The sequence below is a fragment of the Leptopilina boulardi genome, unplaced genomic scaffold, assembly GCF_019393585.1.
Source record: "Leptopilina boulardi isolate dan_hultmark-lab unplaced genomic scaffold, ZJU_Lbou_2.1 LbouV2_123, whole genome shotgun sequence".
Lineage (NCBI taxonomy): Eukaryota > Metazoa > Arthropoda > Insecta > Hymenoptera > Figitidae > Leptopilina > Leptopilina boulardi.
The window spans coordinates 4,416,582-4,439,738 of record NW_026137667.1 but is presented as its reverse complement, the minus strand read 5'-3'; the positions used below and the strand labels follow the sequence as shown (position 1 = coordinate 4,439,738).

General features: G+C 22.3%; 2 protein-coding genes across 2 annotated transcripts; one reads left to right on the top strand and one right to left on the bottom strand.

Moving 5' to 3' along the window:
• Positions 1–33: 33 nt before the first annotated feature.
• LOC127288559 (plastin-2) lies at positions 34–18,482 on the top strand. Its single transcript, XM_051316081.1, has 4 exons — positions 34–477; positions 14,356–14,786; positions 14,861–16,079; positions 16,267–18,482. Exons 1-4 carry the CDS (start codon positions 427–429, stop codon positions 16,453–16,455), a joined length of 1,890 nt encoding a protein of 629 aa, XP_051172038.1. The 5' UTR covers positions 34–426; the 3' UTR covers positions 16,456–18,482.
• Positions 18,483–20,291: 1,809 nt separating this feature from the next.
• LOC127288638 (uncharacterized) lies at positions 20,292–23,157 on the bottom strand. Its single transcript, XM_051316227.1, has 3 exons — positions 22,991–23,157; positions 20,876–21,543; positions 20,292–20,789 (listed from the first exon to the last, which is right to left on the bottom strand). The coding sequence occupies exons 1-3, from the start codon at positions 23,019–23,021 to the stop codon at positions 20,562–20,564; spliced, it is 927 nt and encodes a 308-aa protein (XP_051172184.1). The 5' UTR covers positions 23,022–23,157; the 3' UTR covers positions 20,292–20,561.

The window sequence follows — 23,157 nt, the reverse complement described above, 5'->3', positions numbered from 1 at the left end:
CACAAATGCTGTTTGCTACCTAAGAATTCGTCAGACTAGTGTTTCAGTCAGTGTTAGCTGAGCTCCACGAAAGTAGGGACTGTTTTTTTTTTAATCATCATCATAATCATCATTATTCTGACGTCGCGTATCAACGACGACGCGGATACTGGATGATTAAAGGATATCCTGTGTTTGTAGTTAAAAGAAGAAAAAAAAGGCCGGGAGTGTTTTTAATATTTAAATTTTATTGATCGTTCAAAATTCGATCATTTTCTCAAAAAAAAAAAAAAAAAAATTCTTTGAAAACAAACAAGAATAAAAATTAAAAAAAAAAAAAAAGTGTACTTATCCGGATTGTTTATAGAAGTATAAAAACCCTGTTATAGGAATTTGGGTGTGGGACAAAGTGATTTGGGAGAGTGTACAGGGAAGAATCCGGGCAACATGGCCACCGCCATTGACGACCGGCAAGAATTGTTGGAGCAATTTCAAACGGTGAGAAAAAGAAATAAATCATCATTATTAAATTTCATTGATAACAAAATTTTTCATGAAAAAAAAATTAAGTAACCTGCGGAAGGGAGGGGGGGGGGATAGAAAATAGAAAAAAAGAAAATTACATACTGTCTAAAAAGAAAAAGATTGTCCATGCCCTTTTATTGATTTACTTCATCTAAAACCCTCTCAACCCTATTTTGAGAGAGAGAGAGAGAGAAGTTCTCAACCCGCACCCTCGTGGTTTATTTTATATGCCGGGTGTCATCACCCCCTTATATAAATTTTTTTTTTTCATAAATTTATTCTCCGAATAAGAATAACCTGTTCTTTCCCCACAGAATGATAATTGAAAAAAAAGAAAGATTGAATTTGTTTATTGATTCAAATCACTTTTTTTCACTCAAAAAAAATAAATACATGCGAATTTAATAATTGGTACTTGAGAAAGAGATGATTTTATAAATTATTTGAATTTTCAAGTACTCTCTTCTTTTCAAGGATATATATATATATATATATATATATATATATATATATATATATATTGATGATTGAAAATTATATTTAATGGATACAATCAATGATTTATTGTAATCAATGTCTACAATAACATAAAAATTTATTACCAAAGACAGAGAACACTAAAATTTCTTTATACTTTTTTTTTTACTAAAACGAATCCTGAAGTATTTTCCATAAAAAAAATTGCTAATGATATATTGTTACTTTTGATAAGAATACAATAAAAAAAAAAATTTATTTGATTCAAATAATCGATTACTTGACTATTATTAAATAAATATTTTTAAATAAATAAATTTTGAAACCAAATAATTGAATTTTTTTTTTTTATTAATTAAGCTTCAGCCTTTCGGTTCAGAAGTGGAGTTGGTTTAATACAAAACCAAATAATTGAATTAAGTAAACTGTATTTGAACCAATAATTTCTGTATTTTAAATAAATACCATTTAATTGACTCAAATCTAATTATTTGATATAAATATTAATTATTCGATAGAAATAAATATTTATTTGATAATAGTCAAATATATAATTTATAATTTTTTATTTATTTTTATTTATTATTATTGTTATTATTATTATTTCTATTTATTATTATTATTATTATTATTATTAGTAGTAGTAGTAGTAGTAGTAGTAGTAGTAGTAGTATTTTTTTATTTAGATTTAGTATAATTAAATATCTAAAAAATTTTAATAAAATTTTAGTACATTTACAAGATTAAAGTCGCGAAATAAAATTTTATTTATCGGACAATGACATTTTCATAGAAATCGGGAAATATTTTTTTTATCATTACGAATTATATAATTAAGAGTTTATTTCTCGGAAAGGATGTGACAAATCAGTTACGAGTTAATTGATTTCATTTCAGATTCAATGTAAAAAAAAAAAAAAATTACGCATAGTTAAAAGTGACGTAGCACCGCTTTACAAGTCTCCAATAAACAGGTGTTTATAGAATAGTAAAATACAAAAAAACTATAGAATAGTAAAAATAGTAAAAATACTAAAAATACTAAAAATTCTAAAAAATACTAAAAATACTAAAAATACTAAAAATACTAAAAATACTAAAAATACTAAAAATACTAAAAATACTAAATATACTAAATATACTAAAAATACTAAATATACTAAAAATACTAAAAATTTAATAATTTATTTTCTTTCTTTTAATTTAATTTAAAATTTCAAAAGAGAAAAAAAGAAAAGTTAAATTATCAATTCTTTAAAAAATTAAAATTTCTATTTTTGACCAATTTTCTTATGGTTAAATTATTGAATTTATTATATACTAATAGTTATAATGTATGTACGTGCATCTTTTAGACAGGATTTAATTATTATTTATTTATTTTTTTTTGAAGTTTAGAAAAATACAAGTCACACTTTATAATAATTTAAATAACCGCAAAGTAGAGTCAATGAATCATTTCCTTTTATGGGACAAAATGATTTACTTATCTGTTTATAAATATATATTCTTTTATTTTTTTTTTCTTTTTATGAAAATGAAATTTTCTACCACTTATAAATTTATTTGTTCGATAATGAAGGTCTTTTTCTTTTATACATATATAAGTAGATTTTAACAGGTGATGAGATTCTAAAAAGTAGTTTAGAAATTATATTGCTTTCTACTCAATTTGGTATACAAAAAGTAATTTACCATATTGGGAGTTAATTTGCTTCTAAAGAAAAGTCGAATTGGGCTAATAAGGCCTTCCCTTGTGTTAATGATTTCTTTCGAATTCTAGTTTAATGACAAAGATGATGATAATATAAAAAATAAGAATTAGTAAAAATAATAAAAAAATATTTATAAAAAAAATTTTTTAAAGAAAATATTTAAAAAATATATTTATAAAAATATAATAATATAATAATATATAAAAATAAATAATAATAATATAAGAATATTATAATGATATAAAAATATAATAATCAAATTAGTGATATTAATAATAATAATCGAAAAATCAAGTAAAACTGGAAATTATAATTTATGTGGTAAAATTACTGAAATCTTGTTTTAGGCCTTAATGATATAATTTATGCCATAAAATCGTTATTAAGAAATAAAATACACCAGATTAAACATTTTTTTTTTTGAAACGTTATAAATAATTTCAAAATTTGAAAACCTTGGAGATGACACACTTCATAAAATGGTTAACAAACCTATTTACAACACTTGTAAAATTGAATAAAATTTTCCTCTGAATTGTTATCTCTCATAAAGATAGAATTATTATTTTATGATATGCGTATATATATATATATATTTTTTAAATGTGAATCAGTATAACGAGTGCGTTTAATAAATGAGGCCTCTTCGAACAAAAAATTAAGCATATATATATATACCTCCTCTCTTATATTTCTATATAACGGTACATATAACCAAGATCTGAAAACACAATCTCGTTCTCAAAATCCTCCAAATATCTTGGAACCACACCTTTGATTTCTCAGATTATACCGTTGGCATATATATATATATTTTAACATCAGCTCAAAGATATCGTTGCGTATGCGTAATTTTTTTTTTAATCATTTTTTCCAATTTGTGGATTGCAAAAAAAAATTGCGTTTTTTTTTTCATTAATTCGGATAACAAAAAAAAGGAACTTAAAATTTAACTGAAATTTTTTTTAAATATATCCCTTTCAGAGTAAAATTAAAAGGAAGTTAAAATTTGTGGAGTTAAAATTTTAATACACAGCATTTTATTTAAAAAATTAAAAAAATTTAAATTGTAGAAAAATTAAAAGAAAAAAAAAATTAACTCCTATTTTGGAGTTAAATTATAAAGGTGTAAAAATTTTAACTCCCAAATTTTATTCCCTTTGCTTCAATTTCCAAAGAAAATACAATTTTTATATATACAAATAAATAAACTTTAAACTTAAATTTGTACTTTACAAATTTTTTTCTATATATATTAATATGAATTTGCAAAATTACCTATATATAGCTGAATCAAGCTAAATCAACAGATTCATCATATAATTATATATAGGTATATATATATACGCTTATTTAAAATAAGTGGAACTCGTTTATTGCTGATTCAAATTTATAATAGACAGAAATTATTTTAATAAAACACATTGCATTTTTAAATTAAATTTTTCTTTTTCTTTAATATATAAAGAAAAATTAATTTTTTTTTAAAACTATGTTAAATTGAGCACTGCTAATGTTTTACCTTCATAAATTTTTATCTATAATACAAAAAGCCTTATCGGGATATTTAAATATATTGCGCGAACAATTTTAATTTATTTGCCATTTTTTGCACAATTTTAGAAAAGTATTTTCCTGTTTTTTTTAGAAGGATTATAATTTTATTATTATTACTTATTATTATTATTATTATTATTATTATTATTATTTATTATTATTATTATTATTATTTATTATTATTATTTGTACACTGAAAAAAAAATTTATTTAATTCAAATAAAAAATTATTTGGTTCAAATAAATATTTATTTGATAATACTGAAGTAATCGAGTATTTGAATGAAATAAATTTTTTTTTTCATTGTATATTAGTTATTTTTTTTTTACTATTATACGATTTTTATAATTATTTTTAATTAAAAATTTTTATATTTTACTATTATTACAATGAAAAATCGCAAATTCTTAATTTAAAAATAATAATATTGTTAAAACTGAGAATATGCTCTCTTAAACTGACCTTATTCTCATAATTGCAAAACAATAAATAACAAATAAATCGTCAGTACTGTAATAATTTAAGTGTAAAGTATCTTTTTTTATTTTTTTATTTTTTTTTATAAAAAGCGTCAATTATTTTTTGCCCTTCATGTTTTAAATGATACTTAAGATGAATTTATGGTTATGAGTGTGACATAATAATTGGTCTCTTTTTTCTCTCTCACTCTCGAGTATATTATATTTCTCCAATTTTATTCCATCAATGCAACAATTTATATATTTCAATAATTATATTCAACTTTTAATTATAAATTATAATTTTTTTTAAATTTATAATTAAGATTATCAATTTTGCAAAAATTTTGAATTTTGAATTTTTCTTTTTCAAATGGGACATTTCATGTGAAATTTTCCATAAATTATATTAATTTGTCGTATTGTGAAACGAGTGTAGTTTTTGTTATTTTATTATTGTCATATATCACTGTTCTTAACATAATGAGGAATATTTTTTTGCAATATTTACGTATATTCTCTGATAACTACTGGTATCATTTATATGATAGCGCGACCATATATATATATATATATATATATATATATATATATATATATATATATATATATATATATAGTTACGTAAGATTTTCTATTATTATTATTATTATTGGAAAACTCGAGTCTGTTCACTACATTCTATTGGCGTTTAATTGTATAATAATTATTATTGGCATTCCGTTGTGTGTGTCTTTACCATGGGAAACAATCTAATTTGAAACAAAAGGAATTGAGAGCGTATAAAATTCTTCTAATAAAGGGAATGGCGTTAAAATCGGTTTAAATTATCCTAGAAACAAGTGAAATTAATTATTTAGACTACGATGAATATACCAAAACTCAGAAATTCCTATATATATTATCGAAAACAATATTTTGAATTGAGAGAAATAAAAATGTAGAGAATTATATCTGAATTTAATGAAAATTATTGTCGAATTTGTCTCTAAAAGACAAAATTATAAATATTATTATTATTACCTATTATTAATAATATTTAATAAGATTTGCAAAAATTATAGTTCAATTAATTCTGAATATAGAGGAGCTGTTAATAACTAATTAATTGATATTAAAATTCAGAATTTTTTGAAACTGTATTTTTAAATAAAAAAAAATTAATAATCAATAATTATATTAAATTATTAATTATACGAGAGAATATAATTATTATTAAAAGAGAGGAAAAAAATAATTTTTTTTTCTCAAAGCTAAATAAATATTAAATCTATATTATAATCATAAAAAATAATAATAAAGTAATATTTGACTTACCATATAACACGTGTAGATTCTTGATTATTTAAAAGAAAATCTGTAACAGAAAGAAAAAATAAATTAAAAATTTTTTTTATCATTATTTCAATATTATAAAAAAGTGGATTATTTTTGATTATTTAAAAAAATAAAAATATATTACAAAAATTATCATGTTTTAAATCAATATTATAATAGAATTAATGATAAATTCTCTGTTATACGGTTCTATTAAAAGCTATTAAATCCTAAACAAAATGGTTTTTATTGTATAAAGACAACAGTTAGTCTCCTTATGTTTTTTATATACCAATGAAAGAATTGTATATATATATATAAAGCAAAGTCTCATAATTACATTTAATTATGTCTCTAAATCTATTAAGTAGAAATAATCCCAACAATTTGTGACAAAAAAAAAACAATAGAAATAATTTTTTAAATTTTCTGCAAGATTTTTCATAACAAAAATTTTACTAAATAAAAATATCTGCTAAATTAATTTAGCTAACAATGCAAATTAATTGGTACACTGTTTTCTTGAAAGGATAAAATTGCAAATTGATCCTTTCAAAATTAATAATTTAAAAAATTTTTTTTTTAGAAACAAAAGAACATTCTGGTTTTTTAAAATTAAAAACAGAATTTTTTCATTTGTTCTCTATTATTTCCTTTTCTGAATTAAAAAAAATATATCAAATTAATGATTTTTTTTTGAAAAAATACTTTGTTGGTTTATGAGCAATATGCATTCAAGTTATGCGTGACATAAGGTTTCAATATATTATATCACGGTCTATAATGGACGTTTATATACCATTGCACCAAGTATTCCTTTCGCGTGTGAGAGGTCACCGGGTGAACAACCTATATAATTTGCATTATGGCTAAGAAAATACACTTAAACCTCCTATATATATACATATTATAATAACAAATATAAAAAAAACATCTGTTCCCAAAACATTTCGTACAATCACATTTTGAGTTATAAAAAAAAAATATCTTCATTTTTATTCAATTTTTTTGGCAATAAAAAGTTTTTAAATTAGTTTTTTAAACTCAATAATATATAATAAAAGAAATAATATATAAAAAAATAAATAATAATATATTAAAAACTAAATAATAATATATACAAAAAACTAAAAAATAATATTAACAAAATTAATATTAATATAAAAAATAAAATAATTTTGATTATTTCAAATCAAAATTTGCTTGAGCATAAAAAATTGTTTATTTGTCAAAGAAAAATATTTTTTCTCCTTTTTATTATTAAAATATATATATATTGTTGGATGTGTGTATAGAAATTTTATCAAATTAATTTTTTTAAAACACGGAAATTATATCGTTGCGAGTGCATTAAGAAAAAATATAAACGTTGAACGTGACTTTTTTGATATTAAAATTTAATTTTGCAATTAAAAAATAATAATATAATTTTTCGAGATCATAATTTTTTTGTATATATAATTTCTTTGTTTTCTTGCAACAATTTTTTTTTTTTGTCAAAAATTATACGAACTGACTCTGTCAATGCCATTTCCTGAAATTTGTTTCATGGTTCAAGTCCTGTAACCAAGGTCAGAAACTTTCATTGTTCCTTATAGATTTTTTTCTTTTCATTTCTAAAAAAACATTGATTGGAATATTTTTTCATATTTAAAAAATTTTTTTTATCTTAAATATAAAAACTAATTTATTATTATTATTATTATTATTATTATATATTATATATTATTATTATATTATTATATATTAATTAATTAATTATTATTATTCTTTGAACAAAAATATGAATATTCAAATTATAAATAATTTTTTCTAAATTATAGAATGAATTTTATATAAATTTCTATATAAAATATATTCTGCCCTTGGGGACAATTGCAAAATAGGTGTAAAATAATTTTATGAATAATTCGGCGTTTTTTTTTTAAAATACGGAAATATTTTTTGCTTGAACTGCATAATTTTTTTATGACTTGACACATTTTCATGTTCAGTGCCTTTTACTGGCAATTTGATTGTATTGCTTCTCTTATATTTTATAATATTATATTTTTTTGCAAAAAAAAAAAAAAATTCAACTAAAATGGTTATTTTAAATTTAATGGTTATTTTAGTTTTAAACTAATTTAAGAGTATTTTGCTATTTTCTCAAGTGAAACAACAAGATGTACAACTCGACATTATAAAATATATATATATAAATGGCATACAGTTGAAGATTGAGGAAATAAACTACAGTTTGTCGCAATAAAGAAACGACCGCATTACAATTTACCTCTATGTCATCTATTTCAATGAACTTTTGTTCCGTTTCTATATATATATATATGCATGATTTCTATTGTTTTGAATATGTAATTAAATTTTTTGTTCAATTTTGATGTTTAAAAAAAAATTGCCAAGTTATTTTTAATAATTAATTAAATAATTTTTAAAAAAAATTATGGTATTTTACACGTTTTGTTAAAACTAAATATATATAATTTTTTTTTCCGTATATGGAAATTTTATTGCTCTTTGAAAATATTCATCTCGTCATATTACGAAAAAAAAAAAAAGACATTTTAGGGCTTCCGAAGATGACTCACACTTTTTCTGTTGTTAATCATATACTATTACAATCAATACAAACTATACTTTTATATTAAATGATGATGACGAATATCGAATAATAATTAACGTTTCTTAATTATATTCCTAAAAGAAAATTTTTTTCAATTTTATTTATTTAATTTTATAAACAATTTAATTGTTAAAAAAAAAAAATAAGGGAAAATAAATAGTAAAACTTCAAAAAGTGTAAAAAGAAATTTTAATTTCAAATTTTAGTTAAAAAAAAAAAAAAAAATTGAAAGTGAAAAGAATTATTTTTAATACTTCAGACTTTCGAGTTTTGTTTGGAAATATTACAGTCCAGGTGGTTAACCCCGCATGTGGTATATTATACCCCACGCTTGTAAATTTCTGCTTTCCATTTTCAAAGTCTCTTCGAGGCTCATATAAATATATACATATATATAACACTTGAATTGCCTCTGATTTCCAACACGTGTCCCCAAACCCCCTGGCTTGTAATTTTTTTTGCTTTTATTCGAAAAATCAATTCACTATATAAAAGCCAAAAAAAATTAATGAGCAAAAAATAAAATTCTAAAAAATCGATGTTAATTTTAAATAAAAAAAAAATAAAATTATTTACAACGAATCGTAAAAAGAAAAAAATTGGTTTAACAATAATTGTTTCGTGACTAAAAGATAAAATTTTTACGAGGATTATTGACCCGTAAAATAAAATGGTACCTTGGAGTTCATGACTCAGTACGGAAACATCCTTTTTACCCGTGTGTTGTAAAGAGTTGAACTTATTATCGAGTTGAGTCAACTTCCAGCAGTTATTTTTAACCCCATAAAGTGTTAATTATTTTAAGTGTCCAATTTTTCATTGAAATATATAAAACAACAAAAAATTTTGCCAATTGTCCCATTTTTTTTAAATGCTGCATATTTTTATTTATTTATTTTAACAAAAAAAAATTAATTTCTAATTTAATATTTAATAATACAAAATTTTATTAATATTAATATTAATAAATTAATTTTATTAATATTAATAAAATACTAATTAATTAATATTAATTAATAATATTTCAAATAATTTACAAATAAAAATTTGTTGATAATAATTTCAAAGTAAATAACCGATTATTTGAAATAATTTTTTTTTCTCTCCTAAAAAAAATTCAAACAAATACCGGAAATGTTTACCAGATATATATAATATTATAACTAAAAATAGATATATATGAGAAAAAAAAAAGATGGCTCATTTTCTATCAGATCAGTCAGACTTTTTCCTGTCTTTTAACGATAATTAGATATATACATATGTGTGGGTGAAATGAATCACAGTATTATCATAAAAAAATTCAAAGTATATAAACATTTCTTGAAAATTTTTTTTTGTCACTAAAAAAAAATAATAAAAGAAGATTTGCCAATATTAGAACGAATTAAATTAAATAATTTCCATTTCAAAATAATTGATTTTAATCTACATTTACTTTTACTTCATAAATACATAAAATGATTAACACCACAGGATAGCCGTTATATGGCGTTAAATTATCCGTTCATGCTAGAATGAAAACCCACAAGAATTAAAATGAATTATAGAGGACATTTGATATTTATCTAAACAAGATATTTTTTTTTTTTTGAAAAAAAGTGTTTGTTGAAGCTTTCGATTAATGTATAATTATAGAGTCATTGCATATTACAATTATATATAATATGTAAATAAAAAAATAGAATATTAAAAATATAAAATTTTTGTTATTATATTTTTTTTATATTAATATAATTATTATAATTATTATTATAATATAAAAAATATAATAATAATTTGATTTGCGATAAAATGAAGAATTTCAAGAATTTAACATTATTTCACTACCGGTATATAATATTATAATGATTCCATCATCATATAGTAAATTAATAACATAAAACGTCATATTCAAGAATGTATACTTCCATACAGTCACTCCTACGTATTTATACTATCAAAGAAAAATTGTGAATAAAAATTGCACGAGTCTATAAAGAAATCGCACATTAAAGTGCAAAAGTCTGATTCATCAGTTGAAATTGTTAGCAGAATAAAAAAAAAAAAAATAAAAAAAAAAATTTGATTCTTTTGTCTTGTTTTCACTTACGTGACATGGATTTTGAAAAGAAAATAATATGCGAGATGCACATCGCACGCCCTTGGCCACATTATATACAGTTCAACGTGATCCAAACGTTCTGAATTCTTAATCAACTTTCATTTTTATTTAGACTTTTTTTGTATTAAAATCTGATTTTTCTAATTTTTTTTTTCGTGACTATTTTTGGATTTTATAGAAATATTGGTTAATGTTATTCAAAATTTTCTTCCCACGCTTCTGACAAAATCAAAAACAGAAACATAATTTTTCTATTTCAAAATTGTTATTGTTTTAAAATTAAAAAAATGTCGTAACGAAAAAATAAAAAGTTGTTTAAAGCCAATATAAAAATAAAAACTAATTATTTTAACTGTGATATTGAATATTTATCTTCTAGGGCAAAAAATTAGAAAGTAAAATAAATTTCAAAAAAAGTATTAATGCAAAACCAGTTGCAATATCGCATCCAATATATAAAAGATTCATAGCAATGTAATGCGGTTGCATTACGTCATTACATCTATTAAGTGAGTGAAACAAGATTCTATTTCGAATTCATCCACGTTTATAATATTTTCAATGCAAAACTGCTTTCAATCAAAATTTTTTACTAAAAATTAAATTTTTAATTTACAATTTGCAAACAAAAAAAAAATATATATATAAAATTTTATATATTACTATAAATTAATAATATTATTACTGCTAATAATAATAATAGTACTAATAGTACTAATAATAATTTAATAATAATTTAATAATAATTTTATATAATTTTAAATATTAAAAAAATATAATCAAATTCAAAAGAATTTTTTTTCCTTTTTTTGCAAAAAGAATTCAAAGAAATCCTACCAAGTCAATATATAAACAACTTCCGTTGTACTTTCAACAAGGAGAAATATATTTTATAACCGATGATCATTATATTTATGCATGCTGGAAGTACCTATACCTAAATATAAGTCTTTTCGCTCTATCAATTCATCTACCTAGCGTAACGTTTTTCCGGATTCCAAAAACATAATATCTTATACACTAAGAATCAAAGAAAAAATCCCGTCATTTTTATTATTTTTTTTTTTAACAATAAAACAAAAATTTCTATGGCTTTTTAATTATAATTAAATTTACCTGCTATTTTATAATTAAAATTTTTATAAATTTTATTTCAAACTTTTTTTCGTAATTATTTTTCAATCTTTGCCTTTTTTATTTAATAATTATTAATACAATTATTAAAAACCTTTTAGAAAATATTTAGCAAATTAATATCAAAAAATTATGAAGAAAAATTACAATTGTTTTTATTAATTAAATTCTTGTAAGTTAAAAAAATTTCTGATTTTTTTTCTTTGATTTAATTTTAATTAATTAAATTTAAATTTTTTAATTTCAAATTTTTTTTAAATACAAAATCAAGAGGCAAGAGAAGAATTGATAACAACATGAGAGTAACTTATTGCTTTCTCTAATTTATAGTTTTATTGTTTAAAAAGTATGTCATTATATATATTTAATATAATATTCCCTTAAATTGTTTTAATGAAACTAAATTATTTTTCAATAATTTCTAAGTTTAAATCTTAAAATTTTAATTTTGAAATCTCATTGCTTATTTAGAATGCGTCATTCTTATCGCAATTAATATTTATAGTCATTATATTGTCTTTAAACGTTATCTAACTTTCTTTTCCATGGTCACGTTGAATTTTTATACGCGCGAATGTTGAGAAAAATGACGTCAGAATGTGACAAATAATTTTATAATAATAACCTACATTCTCAGACTTACATTGTTTTCCTAATAGGACAAAAAAAAAAAAAAAAAAATTTTACAAAAATATTTCAAAAGAAACAGCAACATTAAACAGGCAAACAAAACCATTGTTAAAATAATCATAAATACAATATCTAAATTCCCATGCTTTAAATCAGTATTTCTCAAATACAATTTGCAACTAAAAAGAAGAATTTTTTTTTATCAACCTTCGGGAGGAATATTTTGATTCGTGATTTTGGGTTTTTAAGCCAGAATTTGCATTGACTATGTCATGAAGAGAAAATTTTTGTAGTATCACTGAAAAACGGTTTTGGTTTTGACAAAAAAAAAAAACGTTTGGTTGGTATTTATAATTAAAATTTGTTTGTTGCATCAACAAAATTTTAATTGTCTTAATCAAAATTAAAGTTGTGTCAATTGAAGTTGAAACGATTTTACGGAAACTACTCCACGGAAATTCCACACGGAATTCCGTAAAACTTATATACGGAATTCCGCAAAATTTTTGAAAGAAGTTCTTTTGTAATTTTGCGAATTTTTTTATAAGAATTACACACATAATTTCTATACAGAATTGCACAAAATTTTTGTTAGAATTTCACAACTGTACACTGAAAAAAATTTAGCCGAAATCCTCAACTACCTTTAGTTAACTGACTTAAAAGTAGTAAAAGTAACTACTTTTTTGATTATTTTAACTATGTGCGTGTAGTCAATTTAACTATTTTTATGGAGTTAAGAATTAGTAGTTAATTGTACTTAACAAAAGTAGGATTTTCAAAAATTAGAACAATTACAAAATCTCCTTGACCCAACTAAATTCTTAGTTCTTTTATCTACTTTTTAATAGTCCATACAACATTTTAAATTCAGTTAAGGACCTATTGAACTATGAAGGGTAGTTAAAAAGTAGTCAAATCTACTAGTTTTTTTATTGGGTGTATTTTTTACTAATTTTTTTGTAATTTTAAAATAACTGCTGGTGGATACACTGAAAAAAATTAGTCGAGAAATTCAACTACCGTTAGTTAGTTAGTTGACTGAAAAATAGTAAATTTCTTTTGGAAAACGTTTTATTGACCTCTCAAATAAGTTCGACTAGATATTAATTAATCTATCATAAATTCTATATTATTATATCCACCAGGAACATCATCGTCGACTAGTTTTCGTTATAGTAGCAGCAGTTATTTTAAAATCACAAAAAAATCAGCAAAAAATAAAGTTGTGGAATTTTATTGAAAATTTTGTGCAATTCTGTATGGAATTCTTCCAAAAAAAATTCGCAAAATTACGAAAGGAATACTTACAAAATTTTGCGGAATTCCGTATAGAATTTTTGCGGAATTCCGTATGAAATTTCCGTAGAATCGTTTCACCTGGGTGACACAACCAAAATTTTGTTAACGCAACAGAAAAATTTTGGTTTAAATACCAACTAAACGTTTTGTTGTCAAAACCAAACCCTTTTTTCAGTGTAAATATGAAAACGTAGAAAGAAAATACAAGGTAAATGTAGAATCATTTGTGATGCTCCACTAGAGAAGGGACGTTATTTACATTTGAGTTAAAGTCCCTTTTCTCCTGGAGCGTTACATTTGATGATTTAGTAGAATTTAATTAGTATCCTTGTCAAACTTTTAGCAAATACTTACTATTTGTTTATTCAATATCAACGATTCTGTTTAACGATATACCCCTTTTCTCAGTGAAATCCTAACCTTTACCTTTCCTAAAGGTAAAACGCCATTTAAAAAATTTCTAATTCTGTTTTATAATGTTAAACATTCTTTTAAATAAATTTCGAGAAATAATTTTCAATTTTCAATTACAGATAGATGAAAATGGTGATGGATTCATTGACTTGGCAGAATTGCGAAATGCATTAGACGTCTGTGGTTTTAAAATGCCAGGCTATAAGGTTCGTCAAATGATTGAAGAGTACGATGATAAACAAAGAGTAGAGCACAAAGGTCGTCTTTCATTTGAGGAATTTGAGAAATTATGCAAAGAACTCAAGGCAAATGAACTTGGTTCAACATTTAAGCAAGTTGTTTCAAAAAAGGAAAATCTTGAAACTTTAGGTGGTATTTCCGAAGCGTCAAGTGAAGGTACAACACATTCCGTACGACTTGAGGAACAACTTGCTTTTAGTGATTGGATTAATACAAATTTGGCACACGATCCCGATTTAAAACATCTTCTTCCAATTGATGGCGAGGGTAAAGCACTTTACGATAAAGTCAAGGATGGTATACTCCTATGGTAAATTTAATAATTAAAAAAAAATTGCCTTTAATCTTTAATGGATCTAATTTGTTTTTTTTTCTCTCTTTCAGTAAAATCATTAATCACTCATGTCCGGACACAATTGATGAGCGCACAATCAACAAAAAGAACATGACCCTCTACAAGAAACATGAAAATTTAACACTAGCCCTATCATCAGCACAAGCAATTGGTTGCAATATTGTTAATATTGATGCACACGATCTCACCAAAGGTTCACCACATTTGGTTCTTGGTCTTCTTTGGCAAATCATTAGAATTGGTCTTTTTAATCAAATTACTTTAGAAAATTGTCCTGGTCTCGCTACATTACTTCAGGAAGGTGAACGAATTGAGGATCTATTGAAACTATCACCTGAAATGATTCTATTACGTTGGGTTAATCATCATTTGGAAAATGCTGGCATTGCAAGAAGATGTACTAATTTTATGTCAGATATTACCGATTCAGAAATATATTCCCATTTAATAAAACAAATAGCGCCAAATTCAGCTGAAGTAACACTAGAAGCACTAATGGAATCAAATCATATGACAAGAGCCGAGATAATGCTTCAACAAGCTGGAAAATTGGGTTGTCGTAGTTTTGTCACACCAAGTGATGTTGTTAATGGAATTTATAAATTAAATCTTGCCTTTGTAGCAAATATGTTTAATAATTATCCATGTTTAGATAAACCCGAAACGAATATTGAGGGTCTTGAAGCATTGGAAGAGACACGAGAGGAAAAGACTTATCGTAATTGGATGAATTCATTGGGTGTTTCGCCACATGTTAATTGGCTTTATTCTGATCTTGCCGATGGATTAGTTATTTTTCAGCTTTATGATATTATTAAACCAGGTTCAGTTAAATGGAACAAGGTTCATAGGAAATTTACAAAGCTTAGGAAATTTATGGAAAAATTGGAAAATTGTAATTATGCAGTAGAACTTGGTAAAAAGATGAATTATTCTTTAGTTGGTATTGCTGGTCAGGATATTAATGATGGTAATGCAACTTTAACATTGGCTTTAATCTGGCAGTTAATGAGATCTTATACATTGTCATTATTGACCTCTCTTGGTGGAACACAAAATAATACAAGTGTAGAAAAAGAAATTGTACAATGGGTTAATTCAAAATTACAAACTGCTGGTAAAACAAGTAGTATTAAGGGATTTCAGGATTATGCAATAGCTGATGGAAAAGTTTTACTCGATCTTATTGATGCAATTAAACCAGGAACTGTAAATTATGATCTTGTCAAAGAAGGAGGAAAAGATGAGGTAAATTAATTCTGTTTCTAAAAGAGTAAAATTTTTTAAATTCTTTGTCAAAAATAAATTTTCATTATCTGTTTTTCTTTTGTTTCTAAAGTGAAGGAAACTTTTAACTTTATTTTCTGTTCGCTACATTTCAGAATTATCCTTGGAATAACTAATCGATGGGGGGATTTCTTTTTTTTTTTTATAGGAAAACTTGGATAATGCAAAGTATGCGATATCCTTGGCTCGAAAATGTGGGGCAAGAGTCTATGCATTGCCTGAAGACATTACTGAAGTGAAACAAAAGATGGTGATGACAGTATTTGCCTGTCTAATGGCTATGGACTACATTCCAAATATGGATTCAAAATCGAACAACGTTAATAATGTTCAATAATGAAATATTGCTTCTGGTTTTTTTCTCTACACTCTCTTTTTATTATTCTATCATGTGTATACAAAATTATATTCTCTTCGCCGAACGTTTTTGTTTTAAACGTTATAATCTACATATGTAAATATTTTAGATTAAGGTAGCTGATTTACAAATTTAATGGAAAGATTCTCAAAAAAAGAGTCATGAAAAAAACTGCAATTTTTGACCATTACGTGCAATATCTAATAATCACAACTTGAAAAGTTGGAAAAATGAATTAAACAGAAAATATAAATAATTGCACGTTCTTGTCAGGAAAATTAACAACAAAGTTGTATTTGTTATTTTACAAGGGGGGTTTTTTTTTTGTTTTCAAAAACTTTTTAATATCGGTCTATTATTGTACTATTAAAATAGTATTCAAAATACAAAAATATAAAATATTACGTAAGTATCGGAAAACTTGCGTAGTTTTTTTTCTTCTACGCATTTATCATTTATTTAATGATATTTGTTTTGTGAATTAACTTTATGGTAATCTATAACTCGATTCGAGTTGAAAATTTTGCGCCTAATATATATATATACTAAGATAAAAAATAAACAAATAAATTTGTTTATACACAGTCATAAATTAAATAAATAAGAGTATAATATGCAATAAAGTATTTGGTAACTATATATATTATAATCAATCAAATTTTTGAATAATTCGTCAAAAAAATCAATTCATATAAAATCGATACATTCTCCTTTTTACAAGAGAATAATCGATTTTCATTTTTATACGGGATATATTTTTCAGCGAATATTGTGTATTTATAAAATATATAGTAATTATATTTGCGAATAAATTATCTACAACTATTTAATATCAATTTACGCACGTAATTTTATATATGTCATATTTCGATTTTTGAGAGAAAGAAAAACTGTCTCTTTTTTTTTTTTTTTTTATTTCTCAACAAAATTATATAATAATGTGAGAATTAAAAATGCAACGATAATATGGCTGAAATTCTATTGAATAGACGCACATCAGTAATTAATATTAATAATAATAATAGTGTGCCATTATCAATTGTTGGGACTGCATTAAGCATTTCAGTGAATGAATCTATTTTTTTTTTGTTAGTTTATTGAAACATACGTACTTACGTAATTTTGTGATTTGTTTTTAGTTAAAATTATTGGAAAAAAAAGACATTAGAATTTTTTAGAAGATAATAAATAAAGTTTAAAGAAAAATTAATAACGGACCAAATAATTTTCTCATTTTTTTTTGAAAATTGGGCTTAAAAATACAAAGAAAAAAGAAAGTAGACATAAGAAAATAAATCATTGAAAAATGATTTTATTGTAAAAGAAAAGAAAATTTTCTTATAATGGACAAGGACTTTACAAAGCCATGTCGATAAGATAATAAAACGTTATATATAAAAAAAAAAACTAGTTTATATTTAGTACATTTGCCAAGCAATTGTTTCTGTAACGATAATTTTAATGTATCGTTATTCGGTATTATAAAATCAGCTTCTACGAAGGCTTTATATTTTAAACTTTTTTTTTTCTCTATTCATTTGCTATTGCAAATTTAAAAAAAAAAAATTATTTTTTCGTTATATATAGATGAAATTTTTTTTTTTTAAGTGCTAATTATTGGAAATATTATTATAAACGCGCTTGAAATACGATATGTAGAATGTGTGAGTGTAAATAGAATTTGTATTTATGCAATAATTTTTTTTTTTTTTTTCTATAGGAAAATCGAGACATAAAGTGCAATCATTTATCAAGAGTAATTTCTAATTTTTTTGAAGAAATTCAAATATAATTGATTTATGTCCATATAGCCGGAAAATTAACTTCTCGAAAATATATGAAATATTTAATCAAAATTTATAGTAGTAATAAAATTTTATTACTATAAATATTTACGCAAAAAAAAATAATAATAATCGAGAAGTAAATATTATGGGCTATTTTAATTAAATAGCATTTTAAGTAAAAATTGTACCATTTTGTTTAAATAAAAGAATGGGTCATGATTCTGATTCTAATTTAATATACTGTAAGCTTGAAAATAAAAAAAAAAAATTTACCAAATTTAAATATTGAGAATATTTATTTTTTTTTGTTCCATTTAATTTTTAAGTTCATTTCCAAAAAAAGAAATAAAAGGTTTAAAAAGAATTTATTTTTTATAATAAATGAATGACAATTAAAAAAAAAAATTAATAGAAATAGAAGTTAAATATAATTTTCTTTTAATTTAACAAAATAGAACTAAACATTTTTGATAAAAAAATTTTCGACAAATTTTTTAATTAACAAAATTAATCTCTAACCTTAATCTGCAACCGATGTATCAGACGAGGAAGATGTGATGGAAACACACGCGATTTAAAAAATTTCGAACACTGAAAAAAGAAAACATGTTTACTAAATGAATAAAATACTTTTTTTTAAAAAAGATTTAAGAGATCGCGATTTTAAAAATTTCAATCACTCTTGGAACAAAAAAAAAAAAAAAAAAAAAAAAAAAAAAAAAAAAAAAAAAAAAAAAAGAACCAAAAAAAAATTTAGAAAATATATTTTTAACACAGATAGCAAAATAGCTTTGATATATATTTCAAATAAATTATAGAGCCAGCGTTAAAATATTTTTAAAATACCTGGTACAAAAAGAATTTAATTTAATTTTTAGTCGTTTCTCACTAAAACTTTAGTAAAAATAATATAACAAAAACTTATTTTTCTAAAAAAAAAAAAAATGTTACTAAAATAGTGATTTTTACTAAAAATTAGTTAATGGAAATTTCTACTAATTTTTAGTCATCTCTCACTAAAACTTTAGTAAAAATAATATTACAAAAACTTATTTTTATAAAAAAAATTACTATATGATTTAGTAATAGTTTTTTTTACTAAAGTTTTAGTGAAAAATAACTAAAACTTTAGTAAAAAAAAAATGTTACTAAAATAGTGATTTTTACTAAAAATTAGTTACTGAAAATTTCTACTAATTTTTAGTCATCTCTCACTAAAACTTTAGTAAAAATAATAATATTACAAAAACTTATTTTTATAAAAAAAATTACTATATGATTTAGTAATAGTTTTTTTTTTTTACTAAAGTTTTAGTGAAAAATAACTAAAACTTTAGTAAAAAAAAAATGTTACTAAAATAGTGATTTTTACTAAAAATTAGTTATTGAAAATTTCTACTAATTTTTAGTCATTTCTCACTAAAACTTTAGTAAAAAAAAATATTACTAAACCAAATTGTAATATTTTCCTAAAAATTTGTGAATATTAAAATTAAAATTGCAAACTTTCAATAAGTTGACTAAGAAAATTTTAATTTTAGCAAAACAAAAAAATGGATTATTTTATTTTTTTATAGAATTAATTTAATCTGCAACATTTTTTAATACATATATAGTATTTTACTGTGATGAATATTAATTCTTGAAAATATTCAATAAATTAGTTTTATAAAGTTACATATGAGTAATTTCGAAATTTAATAATTCTATTAAAGGTAAAATTTTGTAACGTAATTCTCAACCTATAATTAAATTATTTCTCGATGTATTATTAACCATTGGAATTTAATAATTAAGGGAAGAACGCATGATATAAAATACTCTTGATTTTTTTTTACGGTTTTGTAACGTAAATCTCACAATTAAATTATTTCCTGATTATATTAACTGCTAAAAAAAATTCAGTAATAAATGTAAAGGAGAAACCTTAATTATTAGCAAATTAATTAGATTGGAAAATTCATCATAAAAAATAAAAATTAGAGCAAAAATTTGTATTTTTCAATATAAAAAAAAGACAATAAGTAATATTTTTTTATATGGTTTTTATTTGTATCCAGGATAAACCTAGAAACATTACAAGTTAAACTTATATAAAAAAAAAACATTAGCGAGTAGATAAATTTTTTAGAAAAAAATAAAACTAAAATTTTTCGATGACTTATTTTCTAACTAATGTATAAGAAAAATATTTTTTTTTTAAAAATGAAATCAAAATTTTTGAAAGTTTACGAAACTTTTTTTACTTTATTTTTTTTTTTTGTTTTTAATTTATTACTATATTATTTTTTTCAGACTTTATACTTTGAGTTCTTGAACGTTCATTTTAATGAAAATTGGCGTCGTTCCAGGATTTGGAATAACAGGCAACTTATCCTTAGCAGCTTCAATAGTTTTAAGGGTAAGAATTATTTTTTCCGTAATTTTAAATTTCTTATTATCGGATTCAAAACTTTTTGTCGCTTCAGTATGTGTGCATGATGAAAAACTAGTATCGGTTATATTCATTCGTGCTGTCACTGAATCCTAAAATAAAAAAGAATTTTTTTTTTTAAACAAAATTAATAAAAATAGAAAAAAAAAAATTCAATTTTTTTTTGTTGAAAACTTACGAGTTGTGTATTTAATCCAACTTCAGTTGTATTTTCCTTTTCATCACCAAAATTTGCCCACAAATAATTAACAAAATTTGTGCATTCCTTTAAATTTCGTATTTTTTCAATTTCAATATTACCTTTTGATACTTTATCCGGCAATGGTAAAACATCCAATATAAATGGATTATCTTTACGGATATTTTGCTCTCTTGGAATGTGATTAATTTTAAAATTAACTTTACATTCACCAATTGTTGAATTTTCTTTATCATCGAAATTCGATTGATTTTGTTTTTCATTGAGATTTGCGCCAATATTTAATTGATTAATAAATGCCTTGATAATATTTAAATTCCAATTTGATATATTTTTTTCAACAATTAAATTATCAATACCTGATTTATTAAATTTTATTTCAAAATAATTGAAATTCAATGGAATGCATTTAATAACATTCGTTGTATTGATTTCTGATGCTTTGTCATAAGAGCTTTTACAAGTTTCTGGAATTTGAAGATGGCAGCTTAAGGCTTCGGAATTTTTAGGTCGACAACGAAGTAATGCCGTTGTATTTGACGATAATCGAATATAATTTTCAGAATTAGCTGTTAAATTTGCTGTCAATTGAAATGTATATTCGGGACCAAATTTCCAGGCATTTTCCTCGACTGGTATTTGAGCAACTAAAAATTTTATATTAAATTAAAAAATTAAGAAAATGATTTTTTTTTTAAAATAAGGAATTAAATTGTTATAGAAATTAATTTTTTGCAAAAAAAAAAAAATTTACGTTAAAAAATATTATTTTTCATGTATACGAGAAGCAATTTGGCACATTTCTTATAAAAGGTTTCAAAATACTCTATAAAAAGGGGCAATAAAAATTGATTTGAATTTCTTATTTTGGTATTATTCCAAAAATCGTTTACACGAATTATTTTCATATTTTGTATCTTCAAAAAACATTTATTCTAAATATTTTATAGTTTATTGATTTTTGATCAATTTTTTAAAGAAACTAAAATTCATTACACAGAAAATTATAAGTTATTAAAATAAGCTTATTTTAATGCCTTTTAATTTTCTGTGATATTTAAATTCTTAAAAAAAATTCTGAATGCAGCAATTACTTTTTTGATTTTATAATGAGAAAAGCAAAACGTCTGTTTTCTTTATTTATTATTATTCACTGTTAAAAAAAAACTCATTCAATTTTTAAAATAATTTATACTAAATTATTACTAGAATTTTTAATTTAAAAAAAACACAACTAAAATTTTAGAATAAAATAAAATTATTTTAAAATTTATTAGCTAAAAATCGCTTTGTAAAATTTGACAATAAAAAAAAAAATTGTTAACTAAGTTTAAAATTTAGAAGATAAAAAGAACAAATAAAAAAAATGAAAATAATAAAAGTATAAAAAATTTAAAAATTTATTTGAAATTTTAATTTTTAAATTAATGAGCCAGAAAAATAGTTTTGTAAAAATTTCCTAACTTTTATATAAATATGTGTCTGTATATAGTAATTGTTGGTTGTTAAGATTTATTTTGTTAATTTGTTCAATAAATCTAATAAAGTAAAATAAAAATCTCCTTTCGAGTGTAAACTTTTAATGGGTGGATTTAAATAAATGTAAATCTATTAGCTTCACGTAGAAAGCAAAGCTTGTGATATCAATTGATAAAAAACTCGGTATTCCCGTTGAATACAAAATAAGTAGACAAAAACTCATCAAACGTTATATCGGTTTTTAACTCTATACACATTTGAGAACATTTAATATGCATCTACTGCTTTTCCATTTCTCTTGTGAATAAAATTTTTTTATAAAAAAAAAAATATATTTTTTTTATAAAAAAAAAATATGTTTTTTTTATTACCATTATTTGTATAGAGAATTAAATACTCCATTTAAAAATTGTCAATATGCTTCTTTATTCATATGAATATTTTCCCGAAATATAATAAGTACATTTTATTTTCTTAAATAGAAAATAAAATTATATTTTCAAATAAATAATAATTTTTTAAAGCAAAAAATTCAATTTAAAACAAAATATTTTGCACACACATTTAATAATAATAAAATATTTTATAATTATTATTATTTTTTTTTGTACTTACCCAAAAAGAATGGTATAAGAATGACGATCATCTTGTCACTGTATGATGAAGAGATTTAATGTTGCTCCCGGTCACGACCGCTCTCTTATATCACTGATAATGTGTTCACAAACTGACCTCACCGTTGGTAGGTAATTTAAATAATTCACTTAATATCATTTCTACGT

Coding starts and splice junctions, on each gene's coding strand:
- LOC127288559 (XM_051316081.1), top strand. CDS start 427: ATGGCCACCGCCATTGACGACCGGCAAGAATTGTTGGAGCAATTTCAA. Junction 478..14,355: donor TGTTGGAGCAATTTCAAACG/GTGAGAAAAAGA, acceptor TTTCAATTACAG/ATAGATGAAAATGGTGATGG. Junction 16,080..16,266: donor AAGAAGGAGGAAAAGATGAG/GTAAATTAATTC, acceptor TTTTTTTTATAG/GAAAACTTGGATAATGCAAA.
- LOC127288638 (XM_051316227.1), bottom strand. CDS start 23,021: ATGATCGTCATTCTTATACCATTCTTTTTGG. Junction 21,544..22,990: donor TCTTATACCATTCTTTTTGG/GTAAGTACAAAA, acceptor TAAAATTTTTAG/TTGCTCAAATACCAGTCGAG. Junction 20,790..20,875: donor TTGGATTAAATACACAACTC/GTAAGTTTTCAA, acceptor TTTTTATTTTAG/GATTCAGTGACAGCACGAAT.